The following is a 24,584-nucleotide window of genomic DNA, read 5'->3' on the forward strand; positions in this document are numbered from 1 at the left end:
TTGTTAGCTCATGGAGTGCAATGTCAGTCTGGAAGTCATTAGCTAAATGTTCCGTTTTAATGACAGATATATGAATACTTTGGGAGGTGAGGAGAGGGGAAGGCATTAGATTATGTAATGTGGGCATTAGATTCTGTGACGTGAAGCGGATCAGAGGCTTTGCTATAAATTTTGTGTGGGTTATGCTTTGATTGCTGTGGAGACTAGATTTACTAAAATGTGCATCATCATTTTGGATTGATGAAGGGCAATATGGTTAAAGCATGTTTATTTAGGACTATTAAGCAAATATGTAGATGCAAAACCATTCTATACATATATATAAAAAAACATAGAATAAATATAGAAACTTAGTACATAGAAAAAAAAATCCCCAGAACTCCTGTCCATTCTTATGAGATATCTGTTATGTGCATTAGTTTACCATAAGTTTGCTTTTATTCCATTTGTTTAAAGACAATTTTTCCAGAAATTGTTTCTATTTCTAAGTATCATAGTTTTTATTTTCTGTAAAAGTGGTGGTCAAAAGACAACAAAAAAGAAAAAGAAGATTGATTGATGATTCTCCCTGAGATTTGCTTTGAACTCGGAACATATTGGATCACAATCAGTCTGGTAAGCGTCCCAGTAACCCCACTGGGACAGTCTAGTGGTCAAAGTGTCCTTCTCTCCAGGTTATGATTGCTAGGCTTACAGTCTACAAAAAAAGCAATGTTTTCACACTTTGATCATATGTTTATTGAACAGTTCAGGAACCATTTGCAATGACATGCTCTTTTCTCTACATCAAAGTGATAGTTCTGTAATACATAAAAAGAAGCTATTATAAAAGTTTTTAATGCTGCATTTGGCCTTTAAGAGCAAAACTGACTTATTAACTTATAGCCACATATAAAAAGGTAAGCTCATGATCACGTGATGCATGTCCTTTGGCAGGCATTCCTGTTCTGTGTGCATTATGTAATTAATGAGGAACCTTTCTCAAGAGCTGATTGTAAAATACACATTTTGGCAAAACAACATCAAATTTGTTTGAAAAACCTGGAACTGTAATTTAGACTCCACGGACACATCGGTTCAGTCAAAGGAAGGAAGAATGATTATTCTGCTTACTCTAATCAGGCACTTTAAAGAGGGTGGCACTCATGGGGATACTTTCTCATTTTGGACGTATACAGGATATAATGTCATTTCCACCATAAAGTAGTGAAATATACAATGATGTCATGCTTTTAACCCTCTGCTGAGGCCAGATTTTGCGAGAGCTCTCTGATTTGCTTCACCTAGAGCATGCTGTAAACATGTACATCATCTGTCTCATCTGCTGTAGTATATCTCCACTTTATGTGTTTTCGTAAGATGTTTCCACTAGACAAAAAATTGATGGAATGTCTTCCTTTCTGTTTTCAGAAAGGGATGGAGCATATTTTCAAAGGAATGTAAAGCTCTTGAGAGAACAGGTCAAATTAAAGTCATACATCTTAAATGGTAAATGCCACGTTGTGCTGGGAGGTATCTATCTATCTATCTATCTATCTATCTATCTATCTATCTATCTATCTATCTATCTATCTATCTATCTATCTATCTATCTATCTATATGTCTGTCTGTCTGTCTGTCTGTCTGAATATTTATGGGACATACTGTATTTGGTATTTAATATTGGGTTATAGAATTACAGGATGGAAAGGATTATGCATTATATTATAGTACTATATTATTTCTGTATTGTTTAGTTGTACTGTACATATGTAAACTGTCTCTGTATCTCACTAACAGGTTTTTTAGTTTTTTTGGCGTGAAGTTTTTTTTTTGTTTGATCTGGCATTTGTCCATTGACACTTCTTTTCTAGTGCTTTTTAGTATAAACATGACTTTAGTCTTGACCTTCTCACATACCTATGCTCAAATTTAGGTCTTCACCCTTACCCAAACAGCCCCAGGCGCGATTCAGAACTGCATTAGCTAATGAAAACTGTCATGACGTGCTGTCACTGCAACAACCCGCACCTCTCCAGTCCAGCGCAACCCTCCTCCAGCACCCCAAACCCTCCCCTTTGAAACCAAATATGCGCCAAGAGAGATCAGTTATGAGGAGGGAGCCCGCGAGTCCGGCATCATCTGGATTTATCACGTATCAGCTTTGGAACATTAAGACATTGTTCAGTAACACCTCATGATTGACTGCCTTCCTCTATGAACTGTCTAACTCGCTTCGTGCGCGAATTTTAAACTTTGTGCTTGGGTACCCGTGGCATCTCCAGGTTTTACGCAATGCATTTTTGATCATTATCCTGGGTTTACCATTGTGGAACTGACTAAGGAGTAGAGCGGATAGTTATTTTACTCTTGTACATATATTTGTTTTTGTTAGGCTAGTAATTTTTTTACTATATTTCACGGAGTTCACCTTTAGTTCGGGTAAGTAAGGTGCCTGTCACTTTTCTATCGTTGCTGGTTTATCAGAAGGCAAAACAAATATGGCGTGGGTTCTTAAAAATGTGTATTCTTTTTACACAGACTATACATGCGTTTGCTTAACATTGTTTTTACCGTTTATCTTTTTTTTCACAACCTCAAAAATTACATTTTAGTCAGAGTGCGCCGTGTAGACGCTCGCGTTGCAGGCGCGTAAAGAGGCAACTATTGCAGCGCTCAGTAGCATACATCGGTAAAATACTTTATTGTATGTACATATGATAGGCGTAATCATAAAAACGTTTTTATGTACGCCAATAGAGAATTTTGGTTGCTCGACTGAAATCTAAAAGTAATGTGCCCTGACGGATATTCCTTTGAAAAGAAATTGTAGGTTATGATTCTCCACAAAAGTTTCATTACCTTTTATGTATTTGTTTGTATGCTTGTGCTAAAGCACATTGAGCAGTTTTCTCACATAGGCTACAGCATATACTACAAACTCGCTCATTTGGAACAGTTTCTCAGTTATGCATGCCAGTGGACAGCCTGAAAAATTCAGTGGATTTGAGCATGTCTAATAATTTATTTTTAATGCTAGATGAGGTCTTCCTTAATTACCGTGAAAAATTAATATTTGGTTACCATTGTTATCCACAGAAGAATGATTCTCCGAAGATGTCTCAGAATGTTGGCCCTTTTGCTTCTCTTCACCTTTGTAAAATCTCAAGGTAATACTGTATATTTTTTCTTGATATTCTTTATCTAAATAATCTTTGTTACTACATATTTGAGTGTGTATCACTTTAAGGACAGCATGATTCATATGAGTCATGTTGTTGTACTATAACAATTATATAGCCTGCATGTATTATTTTTAGTCATTTTGTGCTAGGTTTTATATATATATATATATATATATATATATATACACACACACACACACACACACACACACAGAGAGAGAGAAGGGAAAGTGTGTTTCTTAAGTCCTATGACTAATTCAGTGTTACACAATCTTTTTGCCTTTATTTTAAATGGTCCTGTTTAAAATATTATTATAATTTTTATTTATATATTATATGTAGCTCAATAAACATGGACTCAGATTTTCTACATAGTGACAAATTGAATATACGTAGAATAACCAAATGTAAAATAACTTAAAACATGTACCCATTTTTAGATGCACAACTGGAAGATGAGACAGTTTTTGACCTGTTTGAAACCAGTGGGATCACACGCAAGACTATCGGTGTGAAGCTTTTCAAGGGTTTGGATAGCGATGCTCCAGCATACCGCTTCATCCGTTTTGACCAGCTCCCCTCGGTCAGCTCCACAGCAGTACAAAAACTTCTTTTGCAGATACAAAACAACGAAGGCTTCATTCTGACAGCCACTCTGCGCCAGGACCGCACATCCCGTGGCACTATTCTTGCACTGGAAGGCCCTGGAGAGCGCAGGCAGTTTGAAATTGTTTCGGATGGAAGAACCAACACTTTAGATTTGGTGTACTGGTGGGCTGATGGCTCACGCAATGTGATCTCTTTTGAGGATGTAGACCTCTCGGATTCACAGTGGAAGAATGTAACGCTTCATGTACATGGAGAGACAGCAACTTTGTACATTGGTTGTGGACTCATTGATAGCTTTATTCTTGATGAACCTTTCTATGAACACCTGAGCGCCACAGGTGGTCGTATGTATGTGGCAAAAGGGGCCACACGAGAAAGCCACTTTAGGGTATGTTTGACTTTACATTATCGAGAAAAGTAAAGTGCATGCCAGTTGAATGCATTAGGACATAAGCTACAGAAGATATCAAGAATAGGGACTAATGCATTTTTGCTCTTTGTAAGGCAATTTAGTTTGCATTTGTAGTTGCAGTGCATGCCAAGCAAGTTGCTGGAAACTGAGTAATAAATCACAGCTGATCCTCTAGTGTTCTGTAAATCCAACCCAACTTCCCAGTCATGGGAGATATATGTGAACGGTTGAAAATTGGCAAAGTAAGCCTGACAGCAGCTGTTGTTTCTTTCAGGGCTTGCTGCAGAATGTACGTTTTATCTTTGACACCCCACTTGAGGACATTCTGGAGAGCAGGGGATGTGATCTTGGAAACCCAGGTAGGAGGGGCTTGTGAGTCTTAACATTATTTTAACACTTTTAGCCAGTCAAAAAAGATTTGTGGGATCAAGATGAAGTTCGTGTTTGATTGGAACTGCTTTACGGAATATGTAACTCACAGACAGGAAGGGATTCGTTCTGTAATGATGTCCATTTTGTTGGAATATTTTGTGTTTTGATTTTCTTCAATGTCAGCCGAATGGTGGCTGTGGAAAGAATTGGTTCTTAAACTGCAGGCTTTAGACATCCTTCGCTCAGGGGAAGGTTTTTGGCACTTGACACTTAGCTTTCTAAATAAATATGCTTAGAGGGGCTCACGCTTGTGGAGACCTGTGCACACTCACTCAGATTAGCAGCAACCACCGTGACTGAAGAAATTATTAGCTTTTAATTGCCATAATGTGCGTGTATTACATGCCTGTATTTGTCTAAGTAGGCCATCCATCAATCTGGTTTGGTTTCATAAGTGTTTTTCAATGCACATCAACACTTACGATTTAGTTTTAAGCTTGTTATGTTGTTATAAATGTACAAATATTGTATTTAGCTCATTTTTAGCTTATATTGAAATGATTTTACCTTGTTAGAAGCAAAGGGACCATGTGTGGGGTCACATAGATGGGTCAGTAGGTCATAAGGCCAAGAAGGATGGGTAGTTAAGTTGAAACATGAATGCAACCACACACTACCACACACATACACAGAAACACACTTATAGTCACTTGAGGATTTTAAATGAGTTGTACAGATATAGAAAAACAGTCCAGGTTTCACATAATTGAGTTCAAACCAAAATAATACCATGGTTAAAAATGTTTTGAGTGTCTAGAATTTGTTCAATGAATAACTCTTTACACATGATGGTAATCTACATGTCATATATCCAGATATTATGAAGCTATCTTTGATGCTGTCCTAAAAGTCTTTGTTTATTTCTTATCTGGCAATAACAAAGCAAACAACTGAAGATATTTACAAGTGTATAATCTAAAAACTGAGTGGTGTTTTATGTTAGACTTTTAATAATAGTTTATTGGGGTAACTCACAGTACTGCCCCACCCAGGCTTTAATATTATACCACTCCTCCTGAACTACTTAAAAATAACTTCAAAAAAATTTGCTTCTAAAGAGGGCAACCAAGAATTGCTGAGATAGGTCTGTGTGCCTAGAAATAGTTTGCTCGCGGTTACATGTGTGTTATATCACAGGGGCCAATGAAACGTTTTCATTTGGCTTCCTATTGCAATCTTCAAGCGCCTGTGTGTCGTGTATAAAGAGGCTTTATTGCAAACAGGTTTAGTTGTCATGCTGTGAGATACCCAATGTCTGCATTCTCCATCTGTGTACTTGCCTTAAAGGTGAAATGTATCATTTTTCCAACATTAAAAGACTTTTTTTTTATCCCGCCCTGCTCAAATAGCTATAAGAATCCCATTTGTAGTTTGTCATTCCTCTGAAAAGTGTAAACACTGTGTGTCTATCAAAACATCTCAACCAACCTGACACAATGTTCCAGTTCTGTGACCAGTTGTGACCAGTGACAGATGATTTTTTGTGCTATATTTTTGCTTAAAGGGATAGTTCACCCAAAAATGAAAACTCTGTCATCATTTACTCACCCTCATGTTGCTCCAAACCTGTATGAGTTGCTTTCTTATGAAAAGAAAAAAGCAACTCATACAGGTTTGGAACAACATGAGGGTGAGAAAATGATGACAGAATTTTCATTTTTTGATTAACTATCCCTTTAAAAATTCTGTTATGGATGGGATATTATAGTATACACTACTTCAAAAGTTTTTGGATGGTAAGATTTGTGAAAGAAGTCTCTTATGGTCACCCACGAGGGACCAGTCTGTTCATCACACAAAGCCATTGAGTGGCTTTAGAAGATTTGGAATATAGTGTTATTTATGTTTTTTTGCCCATTCTGGAGCCTCTGGTCACTACGAACATAAATGATTGTAAAGAGTCTCACACATTGAATTGTTGTGCCATGGCTTTTGAACCATCCTATCTGAATTCATGTGTTAATTATAGATGTCTACGTCTAATCAGATTGTCTTCTCTCTTTACTCAGAGGAGACAAATGTAGTCAGCGAGAATGCAGAGGTTGTGGAGGTTCCATCTTCAATTGCCACCAATGTGATAGGCCAGAATACAGATGTTCCAGCAACCAGCTCCTCAGAACTGATGTGTGAACGTTCCTGTGAAGAACTGGCCAACCTCTTCCAGGAACTCAAGGGTCTCAGAGTTGTTGTTAGCAACCTTATAGATGGTCTGCAGAAAGTGGTGAGTCCTTATGTAACATCTAAATGCAACCCTACACTTTATCATGCCTAAACAAGACTAGGCACCTAGTGTATAACTTCTGTAATTTAGAAAAGAGCCTCTTAGATCTCACACGCAGATAGAGCATGTCATATTGTTGATGCTAACTGATTTTGTCAGATGTTTAAAAAATGTGAGGGCAGTTATGTTTGTGGGCACATGAATGGGATAGTTGGACCATAATTTGTTATCTACAGACATAATCGTGGCAGGAATTTGAGCTCAGTAAATCATCATGTTAGATGTTTTCTGTTGGAAAACATCTAAAATTTTCAATGCATGAAAATGTAGTTATTTTGACTGCTGGATATGTTTGAATGTGTGGAAAGAGTGAATGCGGTCTCATTGCAGCATGAAGATGAACAACTGTGTGATTCATTTAATTTCAAACTGACTTTTTAGACAGAAGAAAACACGGCGATGAAGGAGGCACTAAATAAGATGCAGAGTCTTTCAGAGCAGACTATATGTTGGCAAGATGGCCGTATGTTTGAGGACAAAGAGGACTGGATTGTGGATAGCTGTACTAAATGTACCTGCCAAGAAGGAAAAGTGGTTTGCCGTCAAATTACTTGTCCTCCAGTGGCATGTGCGAATCCATCCTTCATTGATGGCGAATGCTGTCCAGTTTGCCTTCGTAAGTGGAACACAAACATACAGAGATAAATTACAACCAAATTTGTCTTTCGTTTATAGCTTAAGTGAGACTTTTTCCCAAAAAACCTTACAGACTTTTGTGTTTAAAAAAATGGACAGACCCAAAAGCAGGCAACATATATATTTGTACATTTCCTTATAACATGGTATGTCTTTGTCTAGCAATGGACAGTGAAGATGGCTGGTCTCCATGGTCAGAATGGACTCAATGCACAGTCACATGTGGAAGTGGCACACAACAGAGGGGGCGCTCTTGTGATGACACAAGCAATACATGTTCTGGACCCTCAATTCAGACACGCAAATGCAGTTTGGGAAAATGTGACCGCAGGGGTATGTATACAACCACTTTTTTGTGTGATAGCTGGAAGTGAGCCATTGTAGCACACTTATAGTAACACTGTGTTTTGCAGTGCGTCAGGATGGTGGCTGGAGCTTATGGTCTCCATGGTCGTCCTGCTCAGTGACGTGTGGAGATGGTCTGATCACACGTATCCGTCACTGCAATGCTCCTGTTCCACAAAGAGGTGGAAAAGACTGTGAAGGTGATGGACGAGAGACACAAAGCTGTAGCTTGGACCCCTGTCCGAGTGAGTATTGCATATTTAATCACCACAGTTAAATATAAAATATTGTAATAGCTGCATTTCAAAAAACTTTATGCTGTTAAATGTTAACTTTGACAGTGCTACAAAATTTAAAGCTCAACCCCAAATTGAGCCCAACCACACACATGCTCACACAAAAACCATCTCATCCACCCTGCTGTTCAGATCTTAACTGGAAAACATTGAGAGGGTGATGTCATTCTTTCCAAGGCTTATATTATCATTGGAACAGGGAGGGTACACAAATTTGGGCAATTTGTTCAATCAAAGAATTATGGCAAAGATGCTTATGAAATGCCTGATGAATGAGATTTACATCGGAGACACGGCAGATGACTGGGAACACCCTGAAATTTTTTAGATCAGGGGCTATTAAATGTTTAGAATCTGGGCTAACTTTTAGCTTTTGAAAAGCACTGCAAGAAGAGGGCAAGCTATGTGCATTGTGCCTGCTTATTTTGGCAGTTTATGTGTTATTTCCACATTAGCCAGGAATGTGCAAGCACACAGACTGCAATATATTAGAGCCATTGCATAACATTTAGTCCAAAATGCAAAATCCAAGTTAATTCATGTCTAAAAATGTTTTTTAGCTTTTTTAGGTAGTTTCATTACATCATTATCAGTTCTTTGAAGACTGCACTAGAATATCTGCGTTTGGTTTTCTTAAAATTGCCTAAGCTGAACAATGGCACAATAAAACTAAATAACAACCAGTTTAATATGAAACAAATACAGAATAACAAGCAGATGGACTTTGTCACTTTAAAAACAAATAAATAGTACTTTATATTATATCATTATATAAACATTAATTTCATTAGGTCACAAAACAGATGCTGACTGTACATGCCATCTGGGGGCATTGAGTCACTCTATGAACAGATTTGTGAATCAAACTTTTAGGGTGTTATAACTAATAAATGCAAATTTATCCCACGTTATGCCATTAAAGGTAGGGTAGGTAAAAAAAATGTATAAAAAACTTTTTTTCCAAATTTGTTTAAACTTTATTTATATATCAATACATAATTAAAATGTAAGTACTCTGAAAAAGAAAGTATAAAAATCGAGTGTCTGTAGACCTCTCACGACTGTTTTAAAGACAACTCATTATTTCCATTCACTCCACCCCCTCCCTTCTGGGCTCCTTCCAAAGCCTCTACTACGGCTCGCTAAGTAATGTTATGTTAGCTATATTACGCAGCTACGTGTGCTAATGACACATGCTTCATGAAAAAAATATGTATGATCAAAATACAAAAAGAAAGATTTACCTGTCCAGCAGAAATAAAGCCATCAAGGAGTCACTTTTCAGCCCCTTGAGTTCCCTCAGTTCTCGCCATCGCTGGAAAGCCACGCCGATATTAACTCGCGTTTTATTTCTTTGTTTATCCAAAGACTTTTTGTTCATTGCCTTTTCTTGTACTGTTACTGTCTTCCTTTTTTTGCCTGGTTTGCCTTCACTAACTGCATAGGCTGGTACTGTGAATTTTGCTTGCTGTTTCTCTGCCATTGTTTTGGTATTCCTAGGATCCGTGCCTGTTGAATTCCTCAAATCAAACGTGCACGCGCAAGTGGGCAGGTCATGTGTGGCAAAAGGGTGGTTGCCATGGTTGCGAGAGAGTGACAGTCGCCTAAGCCAATCCTATGTTTCGTCCCGAAATGGAAATAATGAGCTGTGTTTAATACAGATTAAACGGTCTAGAGTCACTCGATTTTTATACTCTTTTCATCAGAGTACTTACATTTTAATTATGCATTGATATATATAGAAAGTTTAAACAAATTTGGAAGAAAGTTGTTTATACATGTATTACCTACCCTGCCTTTAAGTCGATGGTGGATGGGGTCCATGGTCTCCCTGGGCAATGTGTTCGGCTACATGTGGAGGGGGTCTGAAGAGTCGTGTTAGGGAATGTAACAGCCCTGAACCACAGCATGGAGGAAGGAAGTGTCTTGGAGACTCCACTGAAAATGAAGTATGCAACCGACAGGAGTGTCCTGTTGGTAAGAAAAACAAATGTATGAACAAAATATGTTGCATGTATGTCCTTTAAAAGTGCTTTAATATGTGATGTTTTATACTAAAACAGTGCTCTGTTGATTTGATAGATGGCTGTCTTTCGAACCCTTGCTTCTCCGGAGTTGAGTGTATCACAGCTTCTGATGGATCCTGGGAATGTGGACCCTGCCCGAATGGTTATCGTGGCAATGGAACTTCCTGTGAAGATGTCAATGAGGTGAGCAGTGAATTCACATAACCAACTGACCTGATGCAAAATCTCACGATCTCATGGATTCCTATTAAAATGACTGGATTTTGCCTGTGAAAATTCATCGAACAATGGTAAATATGACTGCACTTGTTCTGCATGTTTGTGCTACAGATATGAATAAGGGATAGTTCACCCAAAAATGAAAATTTTGTCATTAATTACTCACCCTCTTGTCGTTTCAAACACGTAAGACCTTCATTCATCATGGAACACAAATTAAGATATTTTTTGATGGAATCCAAGAGCTTTCTGACCCTGTATAGACGGCAATGTAGCTGACACGTTCAAGGCCCAGAAAGGTAGTAAGGTCATCATTAAAATAGTCAGTGGTTCAACAGTTATTTTATAAAGCTATGAGAACAGTTTTTGTACAAAATGAAAACAAAAATAACGACAATCTTATATTGACACACATTCACGACAGTACCTTGACATATGTGTGGGCATTCCTCAGCTTGTAAACAAGGCACAGCACATCCAGGTTCTACGTCAGAACACCGGTTCCTGCATCGTGAATGCATGGCAAGAAAGAAAATGATTGTTGAATAAAGCCGTTAAGTTTATTTTCTTTGTGCACAAAAAGATCTCATAGCTTCATAAAATTAAGACTGTACCAGTGATGACACATAGACTATTTTAACCATGTCTTTACTACCTTTCTGGGCCTTGAACATAGCTGTAGCCTTGCTGTCTTGAAGGCTTTCGGATTTCATCAAATATATCTTAATTTGTGTACCGAAGATGAACGAAGGTCTTACATGTTTGGAAGAACATGTGGGTGAATAATCAATGGAAGAATTTGAATTTCTTTGGGCGAACTATCCCTTTAAATGTTGGATGTTTAATAAATTAATAAATTCATTTATTATGAAATTGTGTGTGTGTGTGTGTGTGTGTGTGTATGTGTGTGTAAAGACCTCTAACACTAGTTTGCTCTATTCTTTTTTTATTCTATCTGTTTTCTTTTTATTTATTATATTATTTAAAAGCCCATGCTACGTGTACTCTGTTAACCTAACTGAGACTTGTTACAGCACTTATATATCATTACTCTTTTTTGTTGTTTTAGATTGCTTCCACTGTCCTCATTTGTAAGTCGCTTTGGATAAAAGCATCTGCTAAATGAATAAATGGAAATGGAAATGGATGTGCATTGTGAATTGACTTTTCTAGATGTGCACTGCCTAAACTACAATAAAACTGGCGAAAAATTATAAAACAGGAATAAATCCCATATATTCCATTGAAGACCAAACCAAAGCCATATCTATAGACTAGAATATCATGGAGACTAGAGGCCAATTATTTTAACATGGCAACCGCCAAACAATACTCTAGCAACTACCCAGGACACCCTAGGAACCACATAGCAATGCCTTGGTACCATGTCGATGAATTTTACACGGTCAAGAAACTGCAGTATGTATATGCAGTACATATCTGTCAATTCTGATCCTTGTACTGTTTTTTGTTTCTCTCTTTTTGCATTCTGTGGTGTGCAGTGCGATATGGTATCAGATCTATGTCATAAGGTGGGTGGCCTACAGCAATGTGTGAATACAGACCCCGGATTCCACTGTCTCCCCTGCCCCCCACGCTACAAAGGGACTCAGCCCTACGGCATGGGAGTGGAGTCAGCTAAAACCAACAAACAGGTCAGTCATATATACATCACCCCGCATACCACTTACCGAGTGGTTAATTTACGGCCAGCCTCCCAGCAGATACCCTCAACAAGTTCTCAACGTTCTGGGTCATGTGTGTTTAAATAGACCAAATTTTAGTATCTGTTGTTTTTTCCTTATGAATAGGTGTGTGAACCCTACAACCCCTGCAAGGACAACAGCCACAGTTGCCACAAGTATGCTGAATGCATCTTCCTCAGTCACTTCAGTGACCCAATGTACAAGTGCGAGTGCCGTATCGGTTATGCTGGAGATGGCATCATCTGTGGAGAGGACTTTGATCTGGATGGATGGCCCAACCAGGATCTTATGTGTGGAGCAAATGCCACCTACCATTGCAAAAAGGTACTACATAACTACATTAACCAGTGTGTTGCCCCTCATTTGGATCCAAATGTCAGCTGAATAGAAAAAATGTATAGAACATGTGAATATACTGAAGACAAAATGCTGAGACTAAAGATGTCTCTGCATTGGTTCAATTTAATGCAATCCAGACCTTAAGATTTAGCTGAGGACTGCTTTGAGTGGGTTTCTAAGGAATATAAAATGGAAAGAAATATTTTTCACCTTAATAAACCCCACAGGACAATGGCATCAACTCAGGCTGGGGGCCCAGTGACCATGAACTAGAGGAATGTTTTGATTTGGCCCAGTGTTTACCGTCTATTGTGCCTATTTGGAATCGTATATTTTATATCCCTTAAACGTCTTTGTGGTGAGGTGTTTAGCCAAAGGGAGGGAGAACAAAAGTAATAATTACATCATTTTTCTCCTGTGATGGATAATTGCTTGATTATGTCATGATACACCGTGGAGAAAAACCAGGACCAGAATCTGCAAAACATCATGGATCTAAAGCCTGGGAAGCAATGAGAGCCAAGCGAGAAAGCAATAAAGGATAAAATATGTGCACATAATAAATAAAGGAAAATATTGGTAATGCACAGAATGAAAAATTGAGATATCATAGCAGAAGAAGCTTGAAATTCTTAGTACTATATGTGGGTGATTTGATGCGGTTCATTTGATATGAATAACTATTAGTGTCAGATTTCTGGAATAAGGCCTTGTTTTACATTGCACACCTAAGTGAAGCAGTAGTGTGACAACCTGGGCCCAAAATTAACTAAAATAATTGCTTCCAGAATTATTTCATGAAGAAAGTTAATTATAATAATCAAAAACCACATATGTATACAATCATTGAGAAGTTTTTGTAAGAAGTATATTATGCTCATAAAGACTGCATTAATTTCTGTAACGACTGGGTGAAGGAGTGGCAGTATATAGGGATGAGTAATGAGTGACAGCTGTTGCTGATGACAATTAACGGAGACGCCCACAAACTAATCAGTGCTGACGCGTAACACACAGACTTCACCCACAAAGTGCAAAACTCAGAGATCACGGTTTACCAACCGTGACAGTACTCCCCCTCTAAGAACGCCTCCTGGAGTTCCCAGAAGGGCCTACCTGCTGATTGTAATCATCAATAAGGGAGTGATCCAGTATGTCCCTAGCAGGTACCCAACTCCTCTCCTCCTGGCCGTAACCTTCCCAGTCCACCAAGTACTGGAATCCTCGTCCCCTCCGTCTCGAGTCCAGAATACGATTAACCGAATAGGTCGGTTCCCCATCTACTAGACGCGGCGGCGGGGGAACCGGGGTAGGCGGATTAATATGTGAATAAAACACAGATTTAATTTTGGACACATGGAAGGCGGGATGTATTCTCCTGTACACTGGAGGTAGTTTGAGGCGGACTGTCACCGGACTAATGATCTTGGTGACAGTAAACGGTCCAATGAATTTGGGAGCTAATTTGTTAGAAACGGAACGGAGAGGAATATTGCTAGTAGAAAGCCACACTCTTTGACCCACGACGTAAACGTAATGCTTTGACCAGTGGCGATCGGCCTTGGCCTTAGTGCACTCCCTCATCCGGAGCAGAGTCTCGCTGGCTCTGTTCCAGGTGCGGTGGCACCCCTGGACAAATGCGTGAGCGGAGGGGACCGCGACTTCAGATTCCAGACTAGGAAAAGCTGGTGGCTGGTAACCAACGCTGCACTGAAACGGAGAGAGGCCCATGGCTGACATTGGTAACGAATTGTGAGCGTACTCCACCATAGAAAGTTGTTGGCTCCAGGAAGAAGGATTCTTGGAGACCAAACATCGCAACTTTCTCTCTAAATCTTGGTTGGCTCGCTCAGACTGCCCGTTACTCTGGGGATGATAACCCGAAGACAGACTAACCGTTGCTCCTAGCAATTTACAAAATTCCTTCCAAAATTTGGATATGAATTGGGATCCCCTGTCAGAAACCACTTCTACCGGGAGGCCATGTAACCGAAAGACGTGATCTAGGACAGTGACCGCTGTCTCCTTGGCTGTAGGTAATTTGGGCAAGGGAATGAAATGTGCCGCCTTCGAGAATCGGTCCACTATGGTCAAAACGACCATCATGCCATTAGAGGGCGGGAGGGCGGTAACAAAATCTAGTGCGATATGTGACCAGGGTCTCGAAGGGACAGACAGCAGTTGAAGAAGCCCATCAGGAGGCTGGTTAGACGACTTACCACTGGCGCAAACTGAGCAAGCCAAAACAAAATCGTGGACGTCACAAGCCATAAGTGTCCACCAGAATCGTTGTTTAACTAACCCCTTGGTTCGGCTTATCCCTGGATGACAAGCAACGTTAGAGCAGTGACCCCACTGAATAACTTCAGACCGTAACTCTAAACGATTCGGTGGGCAACCGGGCGGAGGCGTTACCCCTTCTAAGGCCGTCTTGACCTTCGATTCGACCTCCCATACGAGTGCTGAGACGACTATTTTCTCAGGTAAAATACACTCTGGAGTCACCGGGCGGGCGGAAGGATCAAAAAGACGTGACAAAGAATCGGGTTTGATATTTTTGGAACCCGGGCGGTATGACAGAGTAAAATCAAAATGACCGAAAAAAGTGCCCACCGAGCCTGCCTGGAATTGAGTCTTTTGGCAGTTCTAATGTACTCTAAATTCTTGTGATCGGTCCAAACAATGAAAGGTACCCCTGACCCTTCCAACCAGTGACGCTAATTTGACGGCCAACAATTCTCTGTTACCAATGTCATAATTGCGTTCAGCAGGAGATAAACGATGTGAGAAAAACGCACAGGGATGCATCTTATCGTCCGAGGCAGCACGTTGGGATAGAACTGCTCCTACCCCCACCTCTGATTCGTTGACCTCCACCACGAACTGCCGTGTGGGATCAGGAGCTACAAGGATGGGAGCCGAAACGAAGCGGCTCTTGAGGTTGGTAAATGCAGTTTCGGCTGCATCCGACCACCTGAACGGAGTACTGGGCGAAGTCAAGGCCGTCAGAGGTGAGACTAGTTGGCTGAAATTACGAATGAAATGTCGATAAAAATTGGCGAACCCCAGAAACCGCTGTAGGGCCTTACGGGAATCTGGAGATGGCCAATCTATCACACCCTTAACCTTGTCAGGATCCATACGTATTCCCTCGGACGAGACGATATACCCTAGGAAGGGGACAGACTGTGCATGGAATTGGTAACGGATAGGTGTTCTTTATCGTGATGTTGTTCAGCTCTCGGTAGTCAATACAAGGTCGCAGAGAACCATCCTTCTTACCCACAAAAAAGAATCCCGCCCCCACTGGAGAAGGGGAAGGGCGGATGAACCTCGATGCCAAGGAATCAGAAATGTATTTGTCCATGGCCTCCCTCTCTAGAATAGAAAGAGAGTAAAGCTTGCCTTTAGGCGGAGACTTACCTAGCACTAAATCTATAGCACAGTCGCAGGGACGATGCGGAGGAAGAGAAGGAGCATGGGACTTACTGAACACCTCCTTCAGGTCCAAGTACTCTGCGGGCACGTTTGATAACACCATGGTCTCTTTCTGAAAGACAGAAACAGGCACAACAGGACAAGCAGAAACCAGGCAAGACTCATGATAACTTTCACTCCACAAGGTGACTGTGTTGGAACCCCAATCCACTCGTGGATTATGTTTGATTAACCAGGGGTGACCTAAAACAATGGGAGCTACAGGGGAGTCCATGAGGTAAAAGGATATGGTTTCACTGTGGTTGCCTGAGGTGAGCAGAGTTATGGGTTCAGTGTAGTGGGTGACGTGTGGCAGTTCCTGGCCATTGAGTGCGGTGACATGGATGGGATGAGACACAGTAAGGACTGGAAGGTTCAAGTGACATGCAAGGAGAGAGTCAATGAAATTACCTTCGGTGTGGTTCTCCCACCGCAGTTTCACCGGAAGGAGAGTCGATGATGTGGTTGAGGACTTCCCGGCGGAGATCCCACCCGATAGTAGCCTCAAACTTACCACCGGGCTGGCTCTTTTTACTGGGCAGGAATGGATGGAATGCGCCGAGCCATCGCAATATAAGCATAGTCCTTGGGACCTCCGCCGCTCTCTCTCCCTCCGGGAAAGCTGAGCTCTACCCACCTGCATGGGTTCGTGATCGTCGACGGGACCGACCATGTTCTCTCAACTCGAGCGGCCCCTTTCCGGAGAGACGTAATGGCGTGTAGGACTGACTTGTCTACCCAGGCGGTTAATCCGAGCGTCCACCCGGAGTGCTAGGTCGATTAGGCCGTTGAACTTTGGGGGGTAGTTCGAGGAGGTAGATCTCCTTCTGAACACGGTCGACCAGCCCATGCAGGAATCGATCCCACTCGTTCCACTGGCACGCGGCCGCCATGGTGCAGAACTGAATGGAATAGTCCGCCACCGATGATTCTCCTTGTTTGAGGTCCGAGAGCTGGTGAGCGGCCTCCCTGCCGGCCGCGGCTCAATCGAACACCCGTCTTCGAAGAGGGCGTGGAAGGAGGCGCAACACGGATGTTGATTCTCCCACACCGCCGTCCCCTATAAGGCAGCCCTGCCAGAGAGTAGGGTAAGAGCAAACGCAACCTTGGACTCCTCTGTCGCGAAGGTGCGGGGCTGCAATGCAAAATGCATGGAACATTTTTTAAGGAAAGTCTTGCAAAAGTTTGGCTCACTGGAGTAACTCTCTGGCGTCGGAAGTCGCGGCTCTGGCCGGAAGGGGTCCTGGGAGGTCTCCCGGGAGACGGGCGGCGCTGGAAGTGCGGTGGGCGCAGTGGGAGAGATGAGTTGATGAATCCGCTGGGTGAGCTCGGACACCTGTGTCAACAGCGCTTGGATCGCGCGTCCGGTGTTCACGATGCTCTCCTGCTGCTGATCCATGTGGTTGACGCTGTGGTGAATGAATTCAGACAGTGAAGTGGTGCTCGCTGCTTCCATGTTTGGGTGAGAGCGTTCTGTAACGACTGGGTGAAGGAGTGGCAGGAAGCAAGTGCGAGATTAATGATATTTAATGAAGACAATGATACAGACAGTACTTGAGACACAAACAACACGGGGAGGAATGCACAGTCCAAGATGGTGGTGATGAGTGACGAATCCGGAAGGCGGAGGTGAGTAGGCAGCAGGAGAGGGTGACACAGGAACTGCGGGGAAGCGAGCCGAAGGTAAGTGGTGTTGCTTGGTGGTGGGTTGCGTAGAGTGGATGGAGTTCCAGGGAGAGACGGACATCCAACGCAGAAACACACAAGAAAGCAAAGCATAGGTCATAAACATGAAACAACGCTCTCACGAACACAAGACGCTAGACAAGCCAATATATAGGGATGAGTAATGAGTGACAGCTGTTGCTGATGACAATTAACGGAGACGCCCACAAACTAATCAGTGCTGACACGTAACACACAGACTTCGCCCACAAAGTGCAAAACCCAGAGATCACTGACAATTTCTTAACAAATAAAATAAAAAAAACAGTAATATTGTGGGCGGGGGGGTATTATTACAATATTAAATAACTGTTTTCTTTATTTGAAAGCATTATTTATTCCTGTGATGGCAAAGCCATTACTCCAGTCACGTGATCTTTCAGAAATCATTCTAATAGTGTATGTTGAAACATTCCATATTATTATAAATGTTTGTAAGCAGTTGTGCTGCTGAATGTTTTTGTGGAAACCATGACACATATATTTTCATATGTTCATAGATATTATTTAAAAAAAATTATTCACTGTGTGTGTTATGGTGGCTTATTTTGATATTTTCTACAGATGTGTTACCACATGCACCACATGCAATTTATGATGTTACATTTTCCACTGTGGAAGATGTGCAGGTTGCAAAAGGATGTTTTCTTTAATAGACATTATTAAGTCACATTTAAGTAGTCTTCAGTTTTTGTCAGATTATGATTTTTACAGATCAACACTGTAAAGCACTGCTTATGCTTTCCCTGTGAAACAAGCCTGTGTTTAACTTTTTTTTTTTTCTGCAGGACAACTGCCCAACACTGCCCAACTCTGGTCAGGAGGACTTTGACAATGATGGGCAAGGAGATGCCTGTGATAAAGATGATGATAATGATGAAATTGTGGATGAAAGGGTAAGGTAGATTTAGTACATGTGAGGTTTATGGATTTGTAAGAGTGTGTGCTGTTTATATAAACACATGTATATGATATATTGATTCCAGGACAACTGCCCCCTGATGTACAACCCCAGGCAGTATGACTATGACAAGGATGATGTCGGAGACCGTTGTGATAACTGCCCATATGAACATAACCCTGCTCAGACCGACACTGACAACAATGGGGAAGGAGACGCCTGTTCTATTGATATGGATGGAGATGGTACAAGAAGCTTTGATTGTCATTTATAATCCATGTGACTCATTTTGGATTGCAACAGATGTGACTCACATGTCCTTTTATTATTTTTGCTCTTAGAGATTCTAAACGAGCGAGACAACTGCCCTCTCATTTACAACACAGACCAGAAAGACACTGATTTAGATGGGGTCGGAGACCAGTGTGATAACTGCCCCTTAGTCCACAACCCACAGCAGGTCTGGAGAAAAATGGAACCTGAGTGCTTTTGCAGATTAAACTTCTTTATTCATTGTTTTAAAGAATGTACCATTTTGTTTTTGCAGACGGATGCAGATAATGATCTAATTGGAGACCAGTGTGATGACAACCAGGACATAGATGAAGATGGCCATCAAAATAACATGGATAACTGCCCGTACATACCTAATGCAAACCAAGCCGACCATGACGGAGACGGGAAAGGAGATGCTTGTGATCATGATGATGATAATGATGGCATTCCTGATGACCGGGATAACTGCAGACTAGTTTCCAACAAAGACCAAACGGACTCTGATGGTAAAAACAGTGTTATATGTACTTTATTAAAAAACCTCTTAATTTGGTCTCTGATTGTGAAAAGAATCTATTATTTATCATTCATTTGTATCTTGTTTTTCCTCCCACTATATTAAATTGATAGTTTAGGTCCATGTATTGATATTTTGGTTGCACTTTACAACAAGTTCCTATTAATTAATGTTAGTCAATGCATTAACTCACAATAAGCAATTCATTGGTTTCAGGACTTATTAATCTTTAGTAATGTTAAATAACAACTTTTCATTGTTAGCTCAGGTTCATTTAAGAATATTAGCAGATAAACATTTAGATTTCAATAAAGTATTAATACATTTTGAAATGAACAATAACTAAGATTAATACATGCTTTACCAAGGTATTTTCATCTTTGATAATTACATTGCATGATTATTGTATTGTAGGTCCTAGTTTATCTTTAAAATGATTTGCATAAACAATGCTAAGAACACAAATCTATGAAAATTTTAGGAAAACTTTAATATATTTGCATAACAAATATTACTTTGTGTTTTGAACCGCTAGACTAACACTTCTTACAGAACTCTTCATATCTCGCTTCATATATCATATCTCATTTCTGGTCTTTACCATTTCACTCCAGAATAAGGAATGTGTTGAAATAATGACTAATTATTGATATACGGCATGATGTGGACAGTTGTTCTACTGATTACCAGAGAACTGAGGAAACTGATAAACAACGTTAAGAATTTTCCTCTGGGGTCCTCACACCTGTTTGTCTTAATACACAATCCTGCATTCAATTTTTGTATGTCATGAAAGAGTCTGTTGTTTTGGACGTTGTTCATATTTCCTATGAGGGTCGTCCAAGAATCTGTCCCATAAAACAGAAAATCAAAGACAAGGCATAAAAAGCATGCAGATAAGAAATGCATAAATGTCTCGCTGGCATCAGAAATGCTGAAGAGTCGCATCCCAGGGTAGTGCTCCACATCTCTTTGTGTTTTATGAGGTATTTTAGACACAGATATACGCAGCTTGACATTAAGCCTAAATGGTATAATGGTTGAATAAGTTCTCTGTTGTCAAGCCATGCTTACTGCTTGCGTTCTCTTCTATAAAGTTGATTTGAAATTTAAGTGGGGTGAAATTTGCCTTGGCATTCCAAAGGGTGTTCATTTCGGCAGCCCTCTGAACTCCAAGTGCTAGCTGAAGCTGTCACAGTCCATGGGGAGATTGGAGATCTTTGAGGTTTTGTTGGCTTAGAGAGACAATCCTAAAGCTTTGGGAAAAGCCATTGTTTTCCAGTTTTCCTTAGTACTTCTTGGCTATGGCTACACTGTGATGCCAGTAGTTCGCAGATCAAATGATTGAATGTTTTGAAGCTTAGATTTGAATTTTCTAGGTCAGTGGCTTTGGAGTATTTTATGAAGTGGTTATAATGATAGTCTCAACACAACTGGCGTAAATGGCTTTATATGAACTCATAAGCTCATAATGATTTGTTTATAATTATTGTCTAGTTTAATCTACTTTTGACATTTACTCAGCAGTTGGTTTACCGTTCTTATATTTTCTCTCAGGTGATGGCCGTGGTGATGCCTGTGAGAATGATTTCGACAATGACAAGGTCCCAGATATCTTTGATGCATGCCCGGAAAACAGTGCAATCAGCGTCACAGATTTCCGGAAGTTTCAAATGGTTCACCTCGACCCTAAGGGAACCACACAGATCGATCCAAACTGGGTGGTCCGAAACCAGGGCAAAGAGCTTGTGCAAACTGCCAACTCTGATCCTGGTATTGCAGTGGGTAAGTGAGCTGTATCGCAAACGTTTCCATACATAAGTTAGAACATGCCAGCATTGATTTGTGGATTGTTTTTTTGCACAATAACAGGCTTTGATGAGTTCAGCGCTGTGGATTTCAGCGGGACCTTCTATGTGAATACAGACAGGGATGATGATTATGCAGGCTTTGTGTTCGGATACCAGTCTAGCCGACGCTTTTACGTAGTCATGTGGAAACAGATCACGCAGACGTACTGGGAAGACAAGCCATCGAAGGCGTTTGGCATCTCTGGCGTCTCTCTTAAGGTGGTCAACTCCACCACAGGCACTGGGGAAAATTTACGCAATGCATTATGGCACACAGGCAACACCAAGCAGCAGGTGAACTCTCCCCTTCACTTTTATAAGTCCTGACAGATTTCTCTTTTCGTGCCATTACTAACAATAAACTGTCCAATAAATTCCCATGATTCAAAGCAGTGCTGTCTGTCTTAGTGCTTAAAACGATGGATGGCTTTCCAATATCTTTTAGGTGCGCACTCTGTGGCACGACCCGAAGAATATTGGCTGGAAAGACTATACCGCCTACCGCTGGCATCTCATCCACAGGCCGAAGACTGGATTCATTAGGTATAGACTCAGACTCCATCTTGCATTTTTGTGATATGTATGGAATTTATTTTAATAGAATAGAATAAAAATGTATGTTATATAAAATGATATTAAAAAGTTACATTCTATCAATAATGTTTTAATATTTTATACATTTTATAAAAAAAAAGAAAAACTGTGAAAATACTGTGAAAATGTAATATTTATAAAAATATGTCTTTTTCCTCCAGAGTTGTTGTGTATGAAGGCAAGCAGATCATGGCAGACTCAGGCCCCATTTATGACAAAACGTTTGCAGGTGGAAGACTCGGGTTATTCGTTTTCTCGCAGGAGGCCGTCTTCTTCTCTGACCTCAAATATGAATGCAGAGGAGAACAAATATGACTTTAGTTAGAGATGAAAACATTTAAACATCCCTCCTTTTTCTATTATTAAGATATTTTATTTTTGTTTTTTTTTCTTTTCTTTTTCATTGTTTTTTTTTTGTCAGATAAGTGAGTGTGGCTGGAGTGCTGTATCTCTTGTTATGGACTATTTTGATCAAAGCAAAACTGGATCAGTGTAGTGCCTTAGTAAAAGATGAAAATGAGACTTTCTGCAATAAGTGCCTGTATAAAGGTCAGATCCACAGACCTGAGGTGCCTTCAAGAGGTGAATATACCTCCTTCTGGACAAGTATGAAAGGAAATAAATATCTGGTCAGCATTGCTTTAGAGTCTCAGTTAAATGTTGCACAAATTATGAGTGTTGAGGGTTTATCATTTTTCTTTTCATATACTTTATTCTTTTATATGTCTTTCAAGTCATTCTTGTGGAGAACCTTTTTTTATTTCTATCTTTTTTTTTCTTTTTTTGCAATGTTTAGGGGAGATGTATTATATTCTGACCTTTTCCACTATCTACTGTAACTTATTTGTCTTTTTTCTGTTTATTAGTTATCATTCCTTTTGTAATGTATCCCTTGCTGACTAATTGTAAATACTTATTTATTCGTTTACATTGACAATTTTTTACAGATGAGGTTAAAAAGAATGTTTTGCATATGTTATCAAATTGCATTCATGTCAGTAAGGCTTGGTCATTGGCCATTACTGTACAGTATCTACATAGAAAATGAATGTGACAAGAGGAAGTGTAATGTAATATTCCTGAACATTTCAGAAGTGTCTTTTTTTTTACTACAGAGAGTGCATGTAAGTAACCATCGTTTAACACCGCTCTGTGACCCCAGCCGCAGAGACTTTTCTTGCTCTCATAGGTACAATGGTGACAAACCAGGATTGTGATCTCAGCACCTCTCCAGTTTCTAGATCACCCTAACTTGGCATTGAACCAGCAATTTTTCAGATATTCATTCTACCAGCACCCTCTTTTGCTTTGCATATTCACTAGGAAGAAGCACCATTCAATGAGAAATTTAATATAAATTTCATATTTTTATGAGCTGATAAAATATTAATATTACACCTCTCATGTACCTGCTTTAAAACTCAACTTGTTTCATTTACAGTGGTTCCATTCACCATGCAACACAGAGCACTTCATTAGATGTTAAATTTAAAATTAATCTACAGTGTATGGCTTGCTGCTAATCACATTTCTTGGTATCATACTTGTTTTTTTATTAACTAACAAACAGTTGTTTTGATATTTTGATCACTCATAAGCGTTTTCATGGCAAATATGTGATGAAATAACTTTTGTCAATAAAATTATATACAAAAATCACATAATTCTAAAAATTCAAGTTTTTTTTAAAGATTTCAGTCGCCTTATAAAAAGTCTAAATTTGAGAGTAATGTGTTTTAAATGCATATAACATTTTCATCCATTTTAATATAGACTGATCATCTTAAAGGGGTAGTTCACCCAAAAATTAAAATTGTATGTTTATCTGCTTATCCCCACTGCATCCAAGATGTAGGTGACTTTGTTTCTTCAGCAGAACGCCAACGAAGATTTTTAACACAAACATTTTTTTTTTCAGTCTGTCAGTCTTATAGTCTTAAAAAAACATACACAAACAAAGCAAAATTAAACCTTGTGGCTCGTGATGATACATTGACGTGTAAAGACACAAAACGATTGGTCTGTGCAAGAAACTAAACAGTATTTATATAGTTTTTTACCTCTGATTCTCTCCTAAGCGCGTCCTCCTGAGTACGTTCTCAGCAGCAGGTGCATGAGGCATCTTCTTCTTCTTCTTGCCTCACAGGTAAGTGCATTACCACCACCAGTCTCTCAAGTGGACCACTGACACTCCTAATTAAGATTGTAGATAGAGTGTCAATGGTCCATTTGAGAGATAGGTGGCGGTAATGCACTTATAAGTCTGCGATCTGCTGTAAAGCAAGAAGAAGAACGTGCACATGAGGACACGCTTAGGAGAGTTCTAACAGTTTGGAGATTGCATGAATCAGAGGTAAAAAAAACTTTTTTGTTGTTGTTGTTGTTGTTGTTTTAGTTTCTGTTTTAGCTGTGATTCCCATTACCCTCCATTATAAGACTGACAGACTGCAACGGATTGAGCTAAAAATCTTTGTTTGTGTTCTACTGAAGAAACAAAGTCACCTACATATTGGATGCCCTGGGGGTAAGCAGATAAACATAAAATTTAAATTTTTGGGTGAACTATCTCTTTAATGTGATACATATGTCACTAATACATAAACGGGAAAATATTTCTTTACATTAAAAATCATAGCATAGAACTATTTATATCTATTTGATTTTATTTAAATAATATGTTTTGCATCTATTTAAACTGCATATGAACATAAATCAGTTCATTGTTAAAAATGTTTGCTCAGGTGAAAAGCACAAAATATTGTTAAAATATGGCTGTT

General features: G+C 39.9%; 1 protein-coding gene across 1 annotated transcript; it reads left to right on the top strand.

Moving 5' to 3' along the window:
• Positions 1-2,072: 2,072 nt before the first annotated feature.
• On the top strand, positions 2,073-23,463 carry thbs2b (thrombospondin 2b). Its single transcript, XM_059532490.1, has 20 exons — positions 2,073-2,422; positions 3,080-3,150; positions 3,606-4,162; positions 4,461-4,545; positions 6,628-6,839; positions 7,281-7,515; positions 7,698-7,868; positions 7,949-8,125; positions 9,980-10,153; positions 10,259-10,386; positions 11,925-12,077; positions 12,234-12,452; positions 18,458-18,565; positions 18,656-18,815; positions 18,912-19,030; positions 19,118-19,352; positions 20,921-21,148; positions 21,236-21,507; positions 21,659-21,756; positions 21,969-23,463. The coding sequence occupies exons 2-20, from the start codon at positions 3,084-3,086 to the stop codon at positions 22,120-22,122; spliced, it is 3,552 nt and encodes a 1,183-aa protein (XP_059388473.1). The 5' UTR covers positions 2,073-2,422; positions 3,080-3,083; the 3' UTR covers positions 22,123-23,463.
• Positions 23,464-24,584: the final 1,121 nt, after the last annotated feature.

The sequence above is a fragment of the Carassius carassius genome, chromosome 40 (assembly GCF_963082965.1).
Source record: "Carassius carassius chromosome 40, fCarCar2.1, whole genome shotgun sequence".
Classification (NCBI taxonomy): domain Eukaryota; kingdom Metazoa; phylum Chordata; class Actinopteri; order Cypriniformes; family Cyprinidae; genus Carassius; species Carassius carassius.